This window comes from Salvelinus fontinalis, chromosome 2, assembly GCF_029448725.1.
Source record: "Salvelinus fontinalis isolate EN_2023a chromosome 2, ASM2944872v1, whole genome shotgun sequence".
Taxonomy (NCBI): Eukaryota; Metazoa; Chordata; class Actinopteri; order Salmoniformes; family Salmonidae; genus Salvelinus; species Salvelinus fontinalis.
The window spans coordinates 27,147,304-27,170,801 of NC_074666.1; the positions used below are offsets into that span (position 1 = coordinate 27,147,304).

Consider the following 23,498-nt stretch of genomic DNA (forward strand, 5'->3'; position numbering starts at 1 on the left):
ATTTTCTCTGTATATATTAATGATGTCGCTCTTGCTGCTGGTGATTCTCTGATACACCTCTACGCAGACAACACCATTCTGTATACATCTGGCCCTTCTTTCGGCACTGTGTTAACAAACCTCCAGACGAGCTTCAATACCATACAACTCTTCTTCCGTGGCCTCCAACTGCTCTTAAATGCAAGTAAAACTAAATGCATGCTCGTCAACCGATCGCTAGCCGCACCTGCCCGTCTAGCATCACTGCTCTGGACGGATCTGACCTAGAATGTGGACAACTACAAATACCTAGGTGTCAGGTTATAGTGTAAACTCTCCTTCCAGAGTCACATTAAGCATCTCCAATCAGCTTCCTATTTTGCAACAAAGCATCCTTCCCTCATGCTGCCAAACATACCCTCGTAAAACTGACTATCCTACCGATCATTGACTTCGGCGATGTCATTGACAAAATAGCTTCCAACACTCTACTAAGCAAACTGGATGCAGTCTATCACAGTGCCATCTGTTTTGTCACCAAAGCCCCATATACTACCCACCACTGCGACCTGTATGCTCTTGATGGCTGGTCCTCGCTACATATTCGTCGCCAAACCCACTGGCTCCAGGTCATCTGTAAGTCTTTGCTAGGTAAAGCACTGCCTTATCTCAGCTCACTGGTCACCATAGAAGCACCCACTCGTAGCACGCACTCCAGCAGGTATATTCCAACTCCTGCTTTGGCCGCCTTTCCTTCCAGTTCTCTGCTGCCAATGACTGGATCGAATTGCAAAAAAATATATATTTAAAATATGTTTTATCACTGAAGCTGGAGACTCATATCTCCCTCACTAACTTTAAGCATCATCTGTCAGACCATCTTACAGATTATTGCACCTGTACATAGCCCATCTGTAAATAGCCCACCAAACTACATCATCCCCATATTGTTTTTTTGCTCCTTTGCACCCCAGTATCTCTACTTGCACATTCATCTTCTGCACATCTATTGCTCCAGTGTTTAATTGCGCCACTATGGCCTATTTATTGCCTTACCTCCCTAATCTTACTTCATTTGCACACACTGTATATAGACTTTTCTATTGTGTCATTGACTGTACGTTTGTTTATTCCATGTGTAACTGTGTTGTTTGTGTCGCACTGTTTTGCTTTCTTGGCCAGGTTGCAGTTGTAAATGAGAACTTGTTCAACTGACCTACCTGGTTAAATAAAATGTAAAAATAAAAAACATTGGAGTTGTCCGGAGTCCAACGAATTTACACACATTATCACCAGGTGTCCTGGTGTGCCACAGAGTGAGAGAGGAATGTCAGTCTGAGAAGTATGTGGGTCTTAGTGGTATAGACAGGGGGCAGGCCCCATCTTGTCAGAGATGGTCGGCACTGCCATTCCAAAATTACTTAGCATTCTCATAATCCTATAAAACACAAACATGCTCTTGTAAAACAATATTCCGAAAATTCATGTCAAATTCATTATATTTTTATGTGTTGTTCAAGCAACTCAGTATTTATATTGTGTTTGTACTTTGAACAGTTTAGAAAGCGTAGCAACAGTGAACAAACTAAGGGGACGACACACCGATACAGAGTACTGATAGGGAGCACAGACTGGAACTACTGAGTAAGGACCAGGTAGTCAGACTAACTGATAGCTACACCTTAATTAATTTAAACATCTTCCAAGATGGTCAAATTAAGCTACTGGTATGCTAACAAACCTGTAATAAAGACGATCACAAACAGTAGCCATTTTCCACTTTGTGGGAACTACAAATTATTCTGGATGTTGTCTTTGTCCACATATAAACCTGCTAAGGTAGGGATTTAATATTTGAGTCACAGTACATTCATGTCAGTGCATGTATGCACTTCGATACCATCAAGCTGGCAAAAGATAAAATGCTAAATCCACCTATATTCTATGGATTTTCAAAAAACCCATTGCCTTTGCAGTTCAATGCACTTTGGCCCAGTCAATCACATGAAACATTGATGAATCACATGAAAAACTGACACTGTTTTTTAGCAACCGTACAGTATTAGCATGAAAGTTGTTTTTTTCATACAGTCAATGATACTTTTACGTGCTCCTTTTTGAATATTCAATGAATGTTTCAGTCATTCAGTGACTTCAGAACACCAGCAGGATGCACACCTGACACCACATGCAAAGCCACACCCATAATATACACAAATCTCTCTAACGCAAACTAGGTCTGTCTGGAATAAGGAAACAAATATCTATCATCATTTGTATGTAATCCTTCCACACCTCACAGTCATGAGCGCTTATGCTTACACACAGTAAGACCTTTGATCAAGAGCATTGTTCCAGCTCCTCCACCACAGTCTCCTTCTATTTAAAATCTAGAAGGCTGCACAGAATAAGAGCTAGCACTCAACTGTAATTTGATGCTTGGGTTGACTCTGCCTGAGCAGCGTTACAGTAGTCTGATGTGAACAACTGATACAGTGGATCCAGACACTGAAAAGACTAAGCAAATTCACATTGCTTTTACTCTTACATCAACACAAAGGGCATAACTGCTATGTTCATAGAATCCTGGAACCCACAGTTTATTTAAATCAGTGACAGTAATCAATAGCCTACAACTGTACCCAAGTGAACAATGTACAATGTTATCCATTTGAGAAGCTTCCAGAGTCTATGGAGGGAGCACCTCCTAACCCATCGTCTTCACACAGAGAGCTTACAAGAGGACTGCCAGTGGGCACAGTGCAGTGCAGTATGGCAGGCCTGTAACCAGGGCTACAGTAGCTTCCTGCTCACCATGTTGAGAGGAGCCTGCCGTCTGGACACAGCACCCAGCACACACACACTGGCTCAGTCCCTGTGTGACAGGCAGGTCCCAGTCAGAACCGTGGTGACCTGAGGGCAGCGCTGGCCCAACAGCCACAGCTGGGGACACAACTCCCAAACAGGCCAGGAAACACACTGGCAGCTCTGGGGAAGAGAGGAGAACAGAAAGGCCAGCAGCTGGTCCCGGGCCCAGATTATCTATTACATAATCTAACGTGATCCTAAAATTCATTGAGGAGTCCATTCAGAAACTGGTTATGCGACACAACAGGCTGTGAGAGCAATGAACATTAGTGGGTGTTAACATCTTAATATCTTAAACCCCAGAGGTGAAGCCTTGTCAGTGACAACTGTGTTGGAGGAAAATGTGTACCATCTGCTAACAGCTTCCAGCCTATGAGGGAGGGTTTGGTATGCAACCTATATGCAAACCATCCAACGGCGGAGTCCCCACACACACGGGACTCTTTGGTTGAAGATGTAAATGTGTCCATGTGCCCTTGAGAAAGGCACTTAACCCAAATTTGCTCCAGGGGAACCGTATTACTATGGCTGACCCTGTAAAACAACACATTTTACTGCACCTAATTAGGGGCGGCAGGTATTCTAGTGGTTAAAGCGATGGGCCAGTAACCAAAAGGTTGCTGGACTGAATCCCCGAGCTGACAAGGTAAAAAAATATATTATATACAAAATCTGTTGTTCTGACCCTGAACAGGGCAGTTAACCCACTGTTCCCCAGTAGGCCCTCATTGTAAATAAGAATTGGTTCTTAACTGACTTGCATAGTTAAATAAAAGTTCAATACAAATAAATAAAATAGTGTTTGTGCCAACAAAAAAATATATGTTTTTCCACTGCTGCTACTTGCTGTTTATTATCTATGCATAGTCACTTTACACCTACCTACATGTACAAACTACCTCGACTAACCTGTACCCCTGCACATTGACTCAGTACAGGTACCCTCTGTACCGAGTTATTATTGTTATTTTAGTGTGTTCCTTTTTTATTTATCTTTTTATTTAGTAAATATTTTCTGAACTCTATAAAACTGCATTGTTGGTTAAGGGCTTGTAAGTAAGCATTTCACAGTAAGGTCAACCTGTTGAATTCGGCACATGTATAAAAAAATATATATATTAAAAAAAATAAGTTGGTTTGATGTGTATGAGGAAGTGAATCCAGATACAGCATTGGAAGTATTTGTAAAATGATTCATGCCAATTGTTAAGCATGCACCGGTTAGGAAATAGCTGTTAGAGAACTGTTAGAGGCTCCTGGATGGAAAAGTTCAAATAGTTTGTGTTAAAGAAATTATGCAAAAAAGAGGTGGCAAACATGTCAAGCTTCTCAGCTGATTGGTTGACATTCTGTAAACTTAACAAAAAGAAGAATAAATGATATTAACACAGCAAGAAATTACATAAAACAATGGGAAAGTTGATAGGTAATTATTTATTTATTTTTTCTTTCGATATTGGCAATCATTTCAATTACTACTTCACTAGTAAAGTGGAAAAACAACATTGAACCATTGTATTTATTTTATAAAAGATCTAATAATGAAGGATTTTGCTTTTGTTAGCCATCAATAATGATAAGCCACCAGGTATAGCCAATCTTGATGGGAAACTTGAGTTTGGTAGCAGAATGCATTGCCACCCCCATTTGCTATATCTTTAACCAAAGCCTAAAGGAGTGTGTGTCAACAGGCGTGGAAGGAAGCTAAAGTAATTCCACTGCCTAAAAATAGTAAAGCACCCTTTGCTGGTCTAACAGTCACTTAATCAGTTTGTTGCCTGTTCTTAGTAAGCTGATAGCATTGTGTTTGGTCAAACACAATTCTCTCTATTTGTATTTTGTCAGTATGAGAATGGGTGACAAATAAACTGTTCTTAAATATATCTAAAAGCATTGTATTTGGTTCTAAACATTCTCTAAGACCTAAACCTCAACTGAAGATGTGCATAAAAGGTGTGGCCTTTTGAACAAGTTGAAGAAACTAAACTCCTAGTAGTAACATTGGATGGTCAGTTATCATGGTTAAGTCTTAATGACATAGTTGTGAAGATGGGGAGGGGTGTCTTTTTTAAAGTGTTTCACACAAAAATCAACTGCACTAGTTGTTCAGGCTCTGATCTTGTCCCATTGTTATTACTGTCCCGTAATATGGTCAAGTGCAGCAAAAAAAGATCTAGTAAAGCTGCAGCTGGATAAAAAGCGACCAGCACGCCTTGCCCTCATTTGCACAGAACTAACATGCATGCTGATTTTATGAGATATTACTGTGATGAAAATGACAGATTATTATGCAGACATTCTGCTTAGACACCCATACAGTGCCATCGGAAAGTATTCAGACCCCTTGACTTTTCCACATTTTGTTAGGTTCCAGCCGTATTCTAAAATCAATTACATGATTTTATTCCCTCAATCTACACATAATACCCTATAATTTTTGCTAATTTATTTAAAAAAGACAAATATCACATTTACTTAAGTATTCAGATCCTTTACTAAGTACTTTGTTGAAGCACCTTTGGCAGCTTTTACAGCCTCGAGTCTTCTTGGGTATGACGCTACAAGCTTGGCACACCTGTATTTTGGATGTTGCTCCCATTCTTCTCTGCCAATCCTCTGAAGCTACGCAAGGTTGGATGGGGAGCGTTGCTGCACAGCTATTTTCAGGTCTCTCCAGAGATGTTCGATCGGGTTCAAGTCCAGGCTCTGGCTGGGCCACTCAAGGACATTGAGACTTGTCCTAAAGCCACTCCTGCATTGTCTTGGCTGTGTGATTAGGGTCGTCCTATTGGAAAGTGAACCTTCACCCCAGTCTGAGGTCCTGAGTGCTCTGGAGCAGGTCTTCATCAAGGATCTCTGAACTTTGCTCCGTTCATCTTTGCCTCAATCCTGACTAGTCTCCCAGTCACTGCAGCTGAAAAAACATCCCACAGCATGATGCTGCATCCACCATGCTTCACCGTAGGGATGGTGCCATGTTTCCAACTCTCTAGAGACCGCAGGAGCGGTAGAGATACTCTTAATGATCGGCTATGAAATGCCAACTGACATATACTCCTGAGGTGCTGACTTGCTACACCCTCGATACCTTCTGTGATTATTATTATTTGACCATGCTGGTCATTTATGAACATCTTGGCCATGTTCTGGTATAATCTCCACCCGGCACAGCCAGAAGAGGACTGGCCACCCCTCATAGCCTGGTTCCTCTCTAGGTTTCTTCCTAGGTTTTGGCCTTTCTAGGGAGTTTTTCCTAGCCACCGTGCTTCTACACCTGCATTGCTTGCTGTTTTAGGCTGGGTTTCTGTACAGCACTTCGAGATATTAGCTGATGTACGAAGGGCTATATAAAATAAATTTGACTTGCTCCAGACGTGACGCTTGGCATTTAGGCCAAAGAGTTCAATCTTAGTTTCTCATGGTCTGAGTCTCTTCAGGTGCATTTTGGCCAACTCAAAGCGGGCTGTCGTGCATTTTACTGAGGAGTGGATTCTGTCTGGCCACTCTACCATAAAGGCCTGATTGGTGGAGTGCTGCAGAGATGGTTGTCCTTCTGGAAGGTTCTTCCATCTCCACAGAGGAACTCTTGAGCTCTGTCAGAGTTACAGTGATGTGCCGTGGGCCTGGGGCATGGGCCTTCAGTGAGGTCCTACACAGTCCCACCCGAATTAATCCACCTCTTATTACCATCATTATGATGCCATGGCTCTAGACACTATACATTTAGACAGAAACGCAGTATAACCAGGCGTTGCGTCACCTTGAAATTGACAAATTGTCATTTTTGGGTAAACAGCGTTTACCCAAAAACATGACAATGAATCTTTTCAATATTTCCCTATTTTTCTTCACCTTTTCATTGTGCAGCTCCGTTTCCCTGCGCGCTTGTTCGTTGAGCTGTAGATCCACTCGGGTGTTGCTTCAAAACCATTCCTCTAAAAGCACCATTGCAAACACCAAATCGATCACTTGCAAATAATAGGCATTCCCAGCAGTACAGTTTGCAGTGCTTCTCGGAGCCTGTGAGCCATTGATAGCGCTCGTAGTTGGAACTTTGAAAGTGGCAAACGAACCCCTTTCCCGCCTGTGACAGGCTTTGTAGCGTCGGGCGACCTCTCCTTACAATGTCTAACTTTTCTCGAAAAGTTTGTCTTGAGAATGGCATTATAATTATATCCTCGACCAAATCGATATCTTCTCCTTCCGCCATTGTGGGTTGAAAAAACAGCTTAATAGTACGCAAATTAATTTGTCAATCAAATTCAGTTACCTAGTTCTGAAGTTCTGCATAGACCTGCCCATAGGACCTGCCTCTCAATATTGGTAATCCAAATCAAAAGACGTGCACGCACTACGCCTGCTAGCCAGCAGGCGTACAATAGCCAACTCTAAAGCTGATTGGTTGACACAAAATTTTCATTTCCATTCACTTTAAGCTACAAGCGCCCGCACTGTTGATTCTGAAGGCTTGAGGGCAGATTTTAGACCCCTGGCAACACGATGGCTGAATATGATTGGATAAAAGATCTAACAAAGACCAGCCCTCCAAATCTCAACCTGGGGCTGGAAACAGTGCAACCAAGAGGAAAGCTATGAAATGAAGAGTATAACTTACTCTGGAGAATAATTTACCGTAATTGCTGGACTATTAAGCGCACCTGAATATAAGCCGCACCCACTGAATTTAATTTTTTTATTTATTTTGTACATAAATAAGCCGCACGTGTCTATAAGCCGCAGGTGCCTACCGGTACATTGAAACAAATGAACTTTACACAGCCTTTAAACGAAACAGGCTTGTAACATTTTTTTTTTTTTTAAATAGCAGTAAACAATAGCCTACCAAGAAAGTCCTTGGTCACTATCTTCCTCCTGTGCACTGAAACCACTGAAGTCATCTCCTTTGGTGTCGGAGTTGAATAGCCTCAGAATTGCTTCATCCGATGTTGGATCGTTTTCATTGCGCTCTCCTCACTTTCATCCGGAGGCAAACTCATCCAAGCCTCATTTTCTAGTTCGGGCCATCTGCTTTTCTTTCCTCTGAAAACTTTTGTTGTCTTTTTGCACTAAGTCAGTTTCTCACGCTGCTGTTTCCAACGTCTTATCATCGACTCATTAAGGCTCCCGTGCAGCAGCACTATTTCCTTTTCCAACAGCCAGATCGATCGCCTTCAAATTGAAAGCTGCATCATATGCATTTCTCCGTGTCTTTGCCATGAGGGTGACAAAATGACTACCGTAATCAGAATGATGGAAAGTTTGAGCGCGCTCGATTTACGTCACATTATGTGACGGTGCTCAGTTTTTTGGCGGCATGAATTTGTGAAAGCGGGAAAAATCCATAAATTAGCCTCGTCATTGTATAAAGCGCAAGGTTCATAGCAAGGGAAAAAAGTAGCGGCTTATAGTCCGGAAATTACGGTAATACATATGTGGGAAAATATATTTAAAAAAAATTATATTCTGATGATGTTTAGGCCAGCAGAGAAGGCCTTGCTGGCCCTGACGGCCCACCACTGCAGAGTTACTATTGGGTTCCTGGTCACCTCTCTGACCAAAGCCCTTCTCCCCCAATTGCTCAAATTGACTCATCAGACCAAAGGATAGATTTCCACTGGTCTAATATGCATTGCTCTTGTTTCTTGGCCCAATCAAGTCTCTTCTTATTATTGGTGTCCTTTAGTAGTGGTTTCTTAACAACAATTCGACCATGAAGGCCTGATTCATGCATTCTCCTCTGAACAGTTGAAGTTGAGATGTGTCTGTTTCTTTTACTCTATGAGGCATTTATTTGGGCTGCAATTTCTGAGGTTGGTAACTCTAATGAACTAATCCTCTGCAGCAAATGTAAGACTGGGTCCTCCTTTCCTGTGGCGGGTCCTGCTGCTGGGTTGTTGCCCTCCTACGGCCTCCTCCACGTCTCCTGATGTACTGGCCTGTCTCCTGGTAGCGCCTCCATGCTCTGGACACTACGCTGACAGACACAGCAAACCTTCTTGCCACAGCTCGCATTGATGTGCCATCCTGGATGAGCTGCACTACCTAAGCCACTTGTGTGGGTTGTAGACTCCGTCTCATGCTACCACTAGAGCGAAAGCACCGCCAGCATTCAAAAGTGACCAAAACATCAGCCAGGAAGCATAGTAACTGAGAAGTGGTCTGTGGTCACCACCTGCAGAACCACTCCTTTATTAGGGGTGTCTTGCTATTTCCTATAATTTCCACCTGTTGTCTATTCCATTTGCATACCAGCATGTGAAATTTATTGTCAATCAGTGTTGCTTCCTAAGTGGACAGTTTGATTTCACAGAAGTGTGATTGACTTGGAGATACATTGTGTACAAAGTGTTCCCTTTATTTTTTTGAGCAGTGTATTTTTAAACCTGCATATTTAGCTAAAAGAAATCCAGGTTAGCAGGCAATATTAACCAGGTGAAATTGTGTCATTTCTCTTGGGTTCATTGCACGCAGAGTCAGGGTATATGCAACAGTTTGGGTCGCCTGGCTCTTTGCGAACTAATTTGCCAGAACTTTATGTAATTATGACAACATTGAAGGTTGTGCAATGTAACAGGAATATTTAGACTCATGGATGCCACCCGTTAGATAAAATACGGAACGGAATAAACGTTTTGTTTTCGAGGTGATAGTTTCCGGATTAGTCAAAGGTATATGGTTTAGAGAGAAATAGTCGACGCGTTATAATTCCTGTAATAACTTGCGGCTGAATTTGAAAGGGTTTCCTTCGTTATTTTACCGTTCATGTCTTCCATAGAGAATGTCTTGATCTACTTCAAATAAGGTCTGTGTTCCGTGCAGGCTTAAACCGCCTCGACGTTTTGATACCCGTGTAAATCTCACTAGGATAAGGTAACGTTTGTCAACATATTTTCATAAATCCACTCTACAAATTTTTTTTTATCTTCGCTTATATTTAGCCAATATTGATCAGAGTTACCTTGTGCTATGAATATCTACACAGTTATAAAATTGGCACGGTGATGTAAGCCTACACGAAACACAGACCTTATTTTAAGTGAATCTAAAAATATCCTATGGAATAAATGAAGGAACCGCTTTTCAGATTTTGCTAGGTGTCATGGGAATTATGACTCGCACTTTGGTTGTCAATTCTTACCATGCCCATTATTAAAATAGGATTTCCTGCATATAGAAATTAAAGTTGTTTTCAACATTCATCACAGGTAACTTAAACACTATTTTTATTCAAACAGTTGAGAGTATTTGTCTCCTAAGCAGACTCTTCAGTATCATTGTCACTTCAGAGCTGTGTGTGTGTGTGTGTATTTATGTATTATATTAAGTTAAAATAAAAGTGTTCATTGTTCATTCAGTATTGTTGCAATTGTCATTATTACAAAAATGTGTGTGTATGATAAATTATTATTAAAAAATATAAGTAAATCGGCATCGGCTTTTTTTGTCCTCCAATAATCGGTATCGGTATTGAAAAATCATAAAATCGGTCGACCTCTACATGATATATATTTTTTTGCTACTGCTCGACAAAATAAATGTCAGTTGACCAACAGCCTATTGACCAAACAATCGACCAGTGGACGAAATGGGGTCAGCCTTACTAGTGTACTGCAACTTATTTCCTCTTTATCAAATTACATACACGGTATCCATGCCAATGGATCATCTTTTTATTGTTCGAGTGCAATTAAAGCCTGATCATTCTTGCACAAATAGCCACCCCATAAATCAACAAAATAGAGTCCTACAAACTGCACCACTGACTTGACCTAGATCTTATTATAACCTAATAACAGAGCTGCTGGTTGGTTCTAGGTCACACTCTCATGCAATCATTTCTTACTGTTTGGTCATGATCAGTGGTATCTGGAACACAGTACCAGGGACAGGAATACTAGTAAAAGAGGACACACCATAGACCAATTAATTTTAGGCATCAATAGGCTCCTAAAGATCTCTGGTTGTTTAGGTGTGTGGTGAGATGGGCAGTTTGAACACTCATTAAAACTGGACCATGTGAAGTATACACACCTGTTTCATGGTGCATCCAATAAAACAGTTTCTAACAGTCCTGTGACAAAGGGTTAATCACACTCCAGATGTCAAACACTTTTGCATTTCAACATCTTTGTACCCCATCAACTATGGATTGAAATTGCAGAGAACCAATGTGATGCAGAGTTACAAATCCTAATGAAGGCGCTCTGATGGGATGTGTTGGTTCAGACCAAAGTCTATGGAGGAGCTAACAGATGTTTAGAATGGAGACGCATGTTTTTATGAAACAGTTAAAGAGCTCTCCCTCCCAGAGGACACCTCTGAATTGAATGAAGTGGTGAAACCTGAAAGGCAGCCAGCTGAATTCAAGCCAGTTAACAACGCCACTGTCAAAGGTTAAAACAGACATACACATATCTTCACAGATCTGAGTGGAGAAATGAGTCTGGCTGTATCTTTCCTGACAAGTTCCATGCAGGTCAGGGATGGCTCATTAAAGAATAAATGACCCAGTCGGAGTAATAGCAGAAAAGTAAGAACTCAAGGTACCTCTCCTTGACACCCGCACACACCAGACTTCAAGAAATACTTGACATTTCCTCTCCACAGGAAAAACAGAGTGGGATAGAATGAACAGCAGATTGAAATCCCAGAATTTTGTTCCACTATCAAAGAGGATACCTCAGGGTAGAAAAACAAAGGAGAAATGGACAATGAAAATTAATCGTTGGTAGTTGTGGGCTTTGGCATGAAACAACTCTAGTTACGTTCACATCAGATCATTTTTTATAAAATCATAATTTCTTTGGTTTAGATAAAATAATAGAATGGGTAATAAAAAAAAATATTAAAACAAGACTGTGGTGAGACAGCACATGTGATGAGTATATTGTAATGTTCACAGTTCCCTTATGTGTAAGCCTCTGAGCATCTGGTTGCCAGGTGTGTGGATCCTGCCTGTCAAGACTCAAACTGGTGGTGGCTATGGGAGAGTAACGGGAAACACAACCCCTTCACCATTCACACTGCTTGTTTATGTGCAGTCCAGTGTCAAAGTACAACATTCCCACCCACCCCCATGCATTTAAAGCTAGTGTCCTTCATTGAAACCATAACAAAGCGGTAAAAAGCTGAGGGATGGACCTGATAGAAATGTAACCACGCAAATTCAGACAGAGCTATGGATGCAAGGGGCTGACCATCCATTATCAAAATTATACTTTTAACCATGTTGAGGCTATACAGTGTTTACAAACATTGTAGTTAAACAAGCGTATATTTTGGGTTCTGATGGGGTACGACAGTTGAACTAAACTCATGTTGCATTTATAAGTTATATTCTTTAAGAATCAATGGGTATATATAATTCATTTATAAGTCCAAAAATAGATGTAGCAACTACAGATTCTAGCTTTAACTAGAGGTGACCTGCTCACACTGGCAATATTAACAGATTCTTCCAATCTTTACTAACGACAAGCCACTGGCTTTGAGTAAAGCCAGAGTGTCTATGTATGCGCATGACTCAACATTATACACATCAGCAACTGAAATGACTGCAACACTTAAAAAGCTGCAGTTTGTTCAGAATGGGTGACAAGGAATAAGTAAATGCAACAGTCCTAAATATTTCAAAAACCAAAAGCATTGTAATTGGGACAAATCATTCACTAAAACCTAAACTAAATATTGTAATAAATCATGTGGAAATTGAGCAAGTTGAGGTGACTAAACTGCTTGGAGTAACCCTGGATTGTAAACTGTCATGGTCAAAACATATTGATACAACAGTAGCTAAAATGTGGAGAAGTCTGTCCATAATAAAGCGCTGCACTGCCTTCTTAAAAACACCATCAACAAGGCAGGTCCTACAGGCTCTAATTGTGGCACCTGGACTACTGTTTAGTCGTGTAGTCAGGTGCCACAGAGGGACTTAGGAAAATAGCAATTGGTTCAGAACAGGGCAGCACGGCTGGCCATTGGATGTACGCAGAGAGCTAATATTAATAATATGCCTGCCAATCTCTCCTGGTTCAAAGTGGAGGAGAGATTGACTTCATCACTACCTGTATTTGTGAGAAGTATTGACATGTTGAAAGCACCAAGCTGTCTGTTTAAATGACTAGCACACAGCTCAGACACCCATGCATACCCCACAAGACATGCCACCAGAGGTCTCTTCACAGTCCCTAAGTCCAGAACAGACTATGGGATGCTCACAGTACTACATAGAGCCATGAGTACATGGAACTCTATTCCACATCAGGTAACTGATGCAAACATTAGATTCAGATTTTTATATATATATATATATATATATATATATATATATATATATATACACATATATATATACACATATATATATATATATATATATATATATACACATATATATATACACATATATATATATATACATATACATACATATACACATATACACATATATACACATATATACATATACATATAAAAAAACTATTATAAAATAGACCTTATGGTACAGCAGGGACTGTGTAGCAACAAACATAGGAGCAGACAAATGCATACACACACACGATAACATACACACACATGGATTTTGTGTTGTAAATATATGGTAGTGGAGTACAGTAGGGGCCTGAGGGCACACACTTCATGTGTTGTGAAATCTGTTGTGAATGTATTGTAATGATTTAAAATTGTATAACTGCTTTAATTTTGCCAAACTCCAGGAAGAGTAGCTGCTGCCAGCAGCAAATGTGGATCCATAATAAATACAAATGTTTATCTACATACTTGTAAGAGAAGGGCACTTTTTTTCAAATCGACCACACCAAATCTTTCTCCAAGGATATATATTTTTTAAACAGCTTATTGACTACTTTTGAGGAATTGGGATGTCAAATGGATAGTGTCGTGTTCTGTGCAGTTCTATTTTAATTTAGACTTTAGGTAGACTGTAGTACTGAGCAATGCCCACATTCCTGGGCAATGCAGGCAGAAATCCAACATTCCACACACCTTGCCAAAAAATAAGGAAATGGACTTTGATACTATAAATACTCTCAAATTATATATCTATTGCAACAGGTAATATTCAGTTGGTTGGCTTGTACATTATGAAGTAAATTAATCACGCAACTTGATGGCTACAGATGATTAAAGTTCACCAGCGAGAAGATCCTCTCTTTAGAACTCAGAGATCCATCTACCCAATCCATTCTAAACTCTGATAAACACATGGTTAAAGCATCTGGAGGGGGAATTTAACTATCTGGAAAAATACACATTCCCATGACAGCTCAATACAAACCCAAAGCTGGCCAAAGAGGAACAGTGGAGAATGTCCATAATACAAATATAAAAAAATGGATATGGCAGTAATGGTGCATGGGTAAAATCACTGGGGAAGCCAAGCCAATTCATATGCCTTGCAACTGTGATACATATGTCAAAAAGCTAGTGGCAGAATAAATTCAACCACAGCTTTGTTTTATCACAGAACTGGATAGGAACCTCTGTCCAGTGAAGACCACAAAGCATATTGCATGTACAGTAACATTAGCAAGTTAATGTTTCCGATATTGTCGGACGACTAAATAACGATTGCTTTAGAACCACAGGGAGTTACCGCAAGTCGCAAAGGAAACAGGAGCTGCCTCCACTATTCCAGCACCATAACAACATCATCAAATCACCTCTGCTTAGTCTAAGTGCTAACAAAAACAATTTAGTCCAATCAATGTAAGCTAAATATGATGTGGCTGTCCATTGTTCTGATTTTTGTGTGTGTGTGTGTGTGTGTGTGTGTGTGTGTGTGTGTGTGTGTGTGTGTGTGTGTGTGTGTGTGTGTGTGTGTGTTCGTGCAAGTAGAAAAACATGTTGACTCACCCTACTTGTAGAGAAACACCAATGCCATCCTCTCTTTCATGTTGACGAAACAGTATATCACTCGGTCATACAGTACACGCTTTTATTTTTTGTTATCCTAGAATTAAGGAAAACCACTAGTCTAAATCCCCATCTCCATCCATGGCTAATTTAGGAACGGGCCAAATTTTAGCTAGCTAGCCACCAGAGGACAACACAATGAGATGCAACAATTCAAGTTTTTCTGTCAATGACATATGCTCTCAATGGGATTTGATATGAGTGATGCCAAAATACAAACTGGCTTCCCGTGACAGTTTCTTTTTTTGGTGCGCCAGGACCATTCACAGTTTAGCTCAATGCGGATTGGCAAATTTTTTTATACTTTTTTTTGTCAAGGGAGGCCAGATCCTCGCTGGTTTCCCTTGCCTTCAATGCTACGGGCAGCAACAATGTCATACTGGTTTGGACCAGACAGCATCAGATAGATGGCCTACACAAACAAAGAGGCACAGTTTCACTCGCTCAGATGCTTTCTCCTGTGAGATGCATTCAGCCACTTGAAAATTGAAGGAAAATTATTAAACACAGAGAGACAATTATTTTATCAGTTTTTTTTTTTTATGTCAATTTGGGGGGGGGGGGGGGGGGGGCTGGCTTCCCTTGGCATCCATGAATACATGCCACCGGGATATGCTCAACTACACCACATAATATAAATAATAAGACCAGTCCAGACCTGCTTGGTGTATTGAACCTGCCAACAATACCCTAGTCAGTGTCTATCTGGAGCCTGAGTCAGTGGGACATCTGTAACTAGAGGCCATGGGCCTGCTGGGTGGTTGGTACTAGGCTTCTTAACTGACATACCCACTCACCTGGCCCAGCAGGGGGGGGGGGGGGGGGGGGGGGGGTCTGGGTACACATATGGGTAGAACCTCAGAATCACCCTAGCAGCAATGAACCAGGATACAGACTTATACTTAGTCTTGGGAGTGGCAAAGGTTTGGAGACCCTCCTCCTTTTCATCTTGTCTGGAGACTTGAGTGATGACCAGCTTTCACAGGCCTTTACCCTTTACTCAAACTCCTGCTGAAGCCCTGCCACCGCTGTGTTTGTTAATTGGAACAAAGCAGCAAAGAATGTGCAAGGTCCTTACTTGAAGGTCCAGTTTGATGTTTTCTGTAACATCTCATGACATAAGTTTTTGGTTCCAAGTTGCACTGCAGTAGTTAAAAGAGAAGCATATTGTTATGGTTTTCATAATGATTTTATGGACTTTTGGTCATTACTATATGTCTGTTTTATAGTGTGCTAGTTTGGCAATTGGAAGTGTGCATACAAGCTCTGTCCTGAACCTCCCACTTCTAACCTTTCAACCCCACGCACACTCCCATGTTCCTGTGTAGCAGGTCTTTCTACTGTTATCTCTCTGGCAGGACTCGTCTGTCACTCCTGCTCATCTCCAACACTTACTTACAAGATTCTGCAGCAAAATATCAATATTCTCTTTTCATTTCTCCTTATTAGGGCCTATTCTCAAAGATCATTCTAAAATAAAGCAGTGGCTATTGCATGCCCATTTGTTCTGTAGAGATTTAGGGACACCACAAACTCACTTCAAGTGTCATTTCAAGAGCATATGGCCATGGGGCTGTTGTAGTCATTGTGCTATTGTCCTACAAAACTCCTCTCCAACTCTCCTTTGTTTGGTGTTAAGGGGGTGTGGGGGGGATTACATACACTGTACAGTACACACAGAACAGAGTCATCAAGCCTCTCCAAAGGAGGCAGCTCCTCACACTCGACATTCACCCTCTCTGTGACATGACTGTGGAACCATGTGGATGTGTGGTTACATAACAGAGGCAAGCATCCCTGCTAAAGAATGCCAAACAAAATAACGTGTTTAGATGATAAAAGCATGTAACATGTGCAGTAGTCAATCTGTAAGATAATTAAATACCCACAATCATTCGGAAGGAACCAGCCTTTCCCAACAGATCCTTCACAAATTTTCTCGATGACATCATCATCAGCAAAGACACCACTGATATGTGGAATCTATTACTGGCAATATCTCAGCAACATGAATCTCACAGAGAAACAGCAGCTCACTCAGGCTGGTTCTTCAAATGGACTGCTATAACATTGTTGAACAATCATGCTAAATTGGGTACTTACATCGTAGGCCTCTCTGCTGTTCCTCAGCCAGCAGCGGCTCAGCTCACTCAGCTCCACAATGGGCTGCACCTTCAGCCTCACAAAGTCCCCAGACTGACGGATCTTCTCCACGATTTCATCCCGGCTCTTATTCTCCACGTTGTGCCCGTTGATCTCAACCAACCTGTCTCCAGGCACCAGACCCAGCGCCAGGTCCTTGGTCCCGGCACCAGGCTCAGCGAAGTGAACCACGCGGCGGTAGACCCCACCATCAGGCTGCTGGTCCAACATGGTTGTGCGGCGCAAGGAGAAGCCAAAGTCTCCTGTGTTGCGGCGCTGTAGCTCCAGTTCCTTGAGCTCAGGCATGGGCGGCGCCAAGACGCCAGGCAGCTGCAGGTCTGCCGGGAAGGTCTTCTCCACCACCTCTGGGATATGAACCCTCTTCCCAGCCCTGCCGTGGCCCTGGAGATGCAGATGGGAGTCATGTCTGTGGTGGTCAAACACCTTGTTCTCTATCTGGGGAGATGGTTGTGTTGAGCTTGGTGTGGAGGCCTCAGAGACACTCCCCTCTTTGTTTTTCTGGGAGGAAAAGCGCTTCATGACCTGGCCCACCTGGGAGTGCTGCTTTGCCAGGCTGCCGAACTTGGCCGCTCGCTCCTTAACAGAGGTGCGACAGGGATCCTGTCCCCACTCCCCCTTGATGTCATCACTGGAGCTGGCGGCACTCATCTGGCCCAAGTCCAGGACCATGCTGCCACGGTTGCTGAAGCGATCAGCATCTAGATCAGTAAAGCTGAGCTCTGTGTTGCTGGCTACCTTGATAGGGATGGGGCTGGAGATCTCCAGCTTGCCTTTGTTGTCCCGCTTAGAGCCTCCTCGGTGGAGGTTGAAGAAGCCCCGCCTCTGGCTCATTTCCTCCAGACTATTCAGCTCTGCCTGGGACATCCTCTCCTTTTTGTCCTTTTTGTCCTTCTTCCTCTCATCCTTATCCTTGTCCTTGTCTTTCTTGATCAGATGAAACATATTTGGCTCCAAATAGCAACCCCCTCAAGGTTGGTTTGTGTAGGTTTAAACCAGGGGGGTTCCATACACAAGTGAAGTTTCAGTTCAGGCTTTCAACCCTGGTCATGGAAGCATCTGGGTGACAGTTAGGAATGTCATCAACAGAGGGGCCCTGAGGAGAGAGGAGACTATAAAGTAAGTCTTAGGCTAGGCAATAATCCAACACAATGGCAATGAGATATCATGTGTCATGCTCATGGCTAAAGACAAAGACTCATGACATGCAAGAAACCTGTGAAATATAATTTATGTCATACATGTTTATCCAGAACATACGGGTATGAGTCAGCTTTACAAAGCAATGCATTTCAACATGTCAATTAACTTAAAATCACCAAGGGCTAGGTAGAAGAAACCAGACACTGTCGTTGTAGCGAGGGTATCACATGTAATAGAGGCTGCCTTTCATTAAATAACAATGTTGCTTCTTCTCTCGGTGAAACTTTTCAAAACCACTGCACTGACACATGCTTTTACGAGGACACGTTTCTAAAGCAGATTATTATGTGGTTTCCTAAAGAAGTTGGTATGCTGATGTCTTCGGTAATATTTAATTGATGTGACACAAATACTATTATTTGCAGGTTGTCGGTGGGAAGGATATGGCACTTAATGAAAAGAGAGTGTGTCCCTGTGGACCCTTCATTAAAAACGAATGTGTTCGAAGAAAAGAGACCAGTATGAGTTCTGTGTTTCTGAAGTAGACCCCCTTTATGGCTAGCTATCACAGCGAAACTATTTATAAATCTGTGTATGAATCATCATCATCTTCCAATCAGGTTGCTGATTCATTCACTTCCTGACCACCTCACTCCAGCCCCACTGTTACACATCAATTAAGATACTGATCCTCCCCATGCGTGTCGTGCCGCATGGCACTGCATTGAGAAGAACATGCATGCAAACACTGAGTAGACAATCTAAAAACTAAAGGACTAAATACAAACCGGCAATATCACAGTAGCCTATAATGTCTGCAATACGATAGCGTATGCGAGCCACTTGCCCTATAACTATCCACAGTGAGAAATAATATTAACGGAAATCAATGTAACCAGTTTGGTTACACCTGAAACATATCCCTAACATAATTGATACGTTGTCTACTCGTGTATCCACTGCTGTGGATAGTTTATTGTCGCGGCTAGTAACAGTTTGGTCATAATGCGCTCACATTAAGCTACTTTGCCTTCATTATCACACCGGTGGCTTCAGATGACAAACAGTTTCATCGAGAGAGGAAAGATGTACAGACCTGGGTCTATTTGTGTATTTTATCAGGGGACTTGTAGGTTACTCACCACTCAGTGATATGCAGGTTTAGAGTTGGTGAACTGTCCGATGAAGGGTTGAGAGAGATTGTCAGTAGCTTTTCACCAGTTTACTGTAGTGTCGATGCAGGTCGGTCGAGAAGTTCAGTCTTTTAACGCAATAGTGACCGTCAGCCGGTTCGCAGTGACACCTCCTGGCTGATTTGAGGACATATAGGGAACCAGCCTCAGCCCAGATAAAAAAGATAGGCGGGATCATAGACTGATTGGGATACAATGTGGTAGTAGTCTGTTGACTAACCTGTGCATTTAGCGTACTATAGAACAGGGCTCCTCTACCCTGTTCCTGGAGAGCTACCCTCATGTAGGTTTTTGCTCCAAACCCAGTTGTAATTAACCAGGAGTAAAAACCTACAGTATTGTATCTCTCCAGGAATAGGGTTAGAGAGCCCTGCATCGAATGATTGTGTGCAACAACAAAAAATATGATGTTGGTAGAAGCATTGACAGGTTATAGGTCCCTACTGTAGGCTACTGATACAGGCTATTGTCTGTAATTTCATTAAAGTAATAATGTCAAAAGTAGCCTGGCCTAGGCTTTTTTAGCCATACTTTATAACTTTGTCCATTTTTTTTCAATTGAACAGGCTCATTTTTTATAGAAAATATGTAGGATCTTTAACAATTAAACAAAAGTTTGTAAAGTTAAACTCAGCAAAAAAAGAAACATCCTCTCACTGTCAACTGTGTTTATTTTCAGCAAACTTAACATGTGTAAATATTTGTATTAACATAACATTCAACAACTAAGACATAAACTGAACAAGTTCCACAGACATGTGACTAACAGAATTGGAAAATGTGTCCCTGAACAAAGGGGGGTTCATGCAGATGAGCAGGGACCCAGGGCATCTTTCTTTTGGTGTTTTTCAGAGTCAGTAAAAAGGCATCTTTAGTGTCTTAAGCTTTCAAAACTGTGACCTTAATTGCCTACCATCTGTAAGCTGTTAGTGTCTTAATGACCATTCAAGGTGCAATTTCGAAATTTGGCTGGGCACCAGGAGTTTTTCTCTTGTTATATCAGTCACTGAAAGTCACTCAATTAATGTTTATTAATTGTTTATGGTTCATTGAACAAGCATGGGAAACAGTGTTTAAATCCTTTACAATGAAGATCTGTGAAGTTATTTGGATTTTTACGAATTATATTTGAAAGACAGGGTGCTGAAAAAGGGACATTTCTTGTTTTGCTGAGTTTATATCTTACATGACCATCTAGGAAAACAAATCAAGTGTGTTTTAAAAAAAATACAATCCTCATCTGGACTAAAGTTGAATGGCATGTGGTTCATCATATACAAAGGACCATGATAAAGGCATTTCAGAAAAGCATAGGGACTATGCCAGGGGTGTCAAACTAATTCCACAGAGGACTGAGTGTCTGTGTGTTGTGTTTATTTCTTTCAATTAAGACCTAGACAACCAGGTGAGGGGAGTTCCTTACTCATTAGTGACCTTCATTCAACAATCCAATACAAGGGTGGAGCAAAACTTGCAGACACTCGACCCTCCGTGGAATGAGTTTGACAGGAGCTGTAAGCAGTCTATGAACAAGGTATGACAGCAATCCAGGCTTCGATTTAGTTTCCGTGGCACTGTTTCCAAATGCATCTGTGGCACAAATCCCGTTTCTATTCATGGGACCAATATTAGCATTTGTCACGCATCATGTTCAAATCATCTATAAGTGACTTTGTTGAGCTTCACAATCAATGTTAGATACTTTTGGATGATTTGGAAATGATGCACGGAAAATGCTAATATCGGTCCCATGACTTGAATGGGATTTGTGTTACAAATGTTAAAACGTTAGCATTTAGAAACCATGCAAGGGAAATAAAACCAACGCATGGATTGCTGAAATACCTTGTCCATTATCTGTTTACAGTGTAAGGAAACCAATGTGATCATTTATAATTTGGGTGAACTATCCCTTTAACAGCTGTCCTGCTTTTCTTGGTTAGAGTCCAGATGTAGGTGTAGCATATCTCCTTTATTCTTTGCCTGTTTTGATGATATGTTTCTTTTCATATGCTACATGGAACAAAACACAATAGTATCCACTGTTAATCCTGGAATCATTTTATTCAGTGATCTACAAAAATGTATGACATTGTTTTCCTGGAGATCCAGTTTACCAAACCAAGGCAACTAAAGTTAGTGCTTGGTTCTGAAATGGGCTCACTGCTCAACAGGGCATTCTTGATTCATTCTTTGATACGAAGTTCACAACTAGTTCACTACAGATGCTCTCCTTCCCTAATGGAATTTTGGGTGAAATGTTTTTTTGTTATTGTTTTTCATATGAACACAGTCCGAGTGAGCACATTCCCATCAAATAACAGTACTCAGTTGCTCAAAAGATACCTCGTTAAAGTTACTCAAGTCATCTTCTAATCAAGAGGAAAAGGGCACTTTTCTCTTAGAATCACTAGATTCTAACATGAGGTAAAACTGGTATTGTACTGAGAAAATCATTTTATGATAAAATGACCCCAAAAAACGTTTATAATAATACAGTGCATTCGGGAAAGTATTCAGACCCCTTGACTTCTTCCACATTTTGTTTTGTTACAGCCTTATTCTCAAATGGATTAAATGAAATGTTTTCCTCATCAATCTACACACAATACCCCATAAAGACAAAGCGAAAAACTGTTGTTTTTTTTTTATACAGAAATACATTATTTATATAAGTATTCAGACCCTTTGCTATGAGACTCAAAAATGAGCTCAGGTGCATCCTGTTTCGATTGATCATCCTTGAAATGTTTCTACAACTTGATTGGAGTCCACCTGTGGTAAATTCAATTGATTAGACATGATTTGGAAAGGCACACACCTGTCTATATAAGGTCCCACAGTTGACAGTGCATGTCAGAGCAAAACCAAGCTATGAGGTCAAAGGAATTGTCCGTAGAGCTCAGAGACAGGATTGTGTCGAGGCACAGATCTGGGGAAGGGTAACAAAACATTTCTGCAGCATTAAAGGTTCCCAAGAACACAGTGGCCTTGATCATTCTTAAATGGAAAAAGTTTGGAACCCCCAAGACTATTCTTAGGCCGCCCGGCCAAACTTAACAATCGGCGGAGAAAGGCCTTGGTCAGGGGGGTGACCAAGAACCCGATGGTCACTCTGACAGAGCTCCAGAGTTCCTCTGTGGAAGGACAATCCTCTCTGCAGCACTCCACCAATCAGGCCTTTATTGTAGAGTGGCCAGAAGGAAGACACTCCTCAGTAAAAGACACATGACAGCCCACTTGGAGTTTGCCGAAAGGAACCTAAAGGACTCAGACCATGAGAAACAAGATAATCTGGTCTGATGAAATCAATCTTTGGCCTCCAATCTTTGGCCTGAAAGCCAAGTGTCACATCTGGAGGAAACCTGGCACCATCCCTACGGTGATGCATGGTGGTGGCAGCAACATGCAGTGGGGATGTTTTCAGCGGCAGGGAGACTAGTCAGGATCGAGGGAAAGAACCTTGATGAAAACCTGCTACAGAGCACTCAGGACCTTGGACTGGGGCAAAGGTTCACCTTCCAATAGGATGACGACCCTAAGCACACAGTCAAGACAATGCAGAAGTGGCTTTGGGACAAGTCTCTGAATGTGCTTGAGTGGCCAAGCCACTCAACCCGATCGAACATCTCTGGTGATGCATGGTGGTGGCAGCAACATGCAGTGGGGATGTTTTCAGCGGCAGGGAGACTAGTCAGGATCGAGGGAAAGAACCTTGATGAAAACCTGCTACAGAGCACTCAGGACCTTGGACTGGGGCAAAGGTTCACCTTCCAATAGGATGACGACCCTAAGCACACAGTCAAGACAATGCAGAAGTGGCTTTGGGACAAGTCTCTGAATGTGCTTGAGTGGCCAAGCCACTCAACCCGATCGAACATCTCTGGAGAGACCTGAAAATAGCTGTGCAAATAGCTGTACTCCCCATCCAACCTGACAGAGCTTGAGAGGATCTGCAGAGAAGAATGTGAGAAACTCCGCAAATACAGGTTTACCAAGCTTGTAGCGTCATACCCAAGAAGACTTGAGGCTGTTATCACTGCCAAAGCTGCTACAACAAAGTGCTGAGTAAATGGTCTGAACACTTATGTAAATGTGATATTTCAGTTTTAGTTTTTTTGTACATTTGCAAGAATTTCTTAACCTGTTTTTGCTTTGTCATTATTGGGTATTGTGTGTAGATTGATGAAAAAAATAGGATAAGGATCACTTTAGGATAAA

General features: G+C 41.6%; 1 protein-coding gene across 1 annotated transcript in view; it reads right to left on the reverse strand.

The window, feature by feature from the left end:
- LOC129815409 (unconventional myosin-XVIIIa-like) overlaps positions 1-19,374 on the reverse strand; it is a 102,667-nt gene extending 83,293 nt beyond the window's left edge. The window contains exons 1-2 of the mRNA XM_055869209.1: positions 19,227-19,374; positions 16,885-18,037 (exon numbers count right to left, since the gene is read on the reverse strand). Coding sequence (XP_055725184.1) covers positions 16,885-17,886 — 1,002 coding nt within the window. The 5' untranslated portion in view covers positions 17,887-18,037; positions 19,227-19,374. The remainder of the gene's footprint in view (positions 1-16,884; positions 18,038-19,226) is intronic.
- Positions 19,375-23,498: the final 4,124 nt, after the last annotated feature.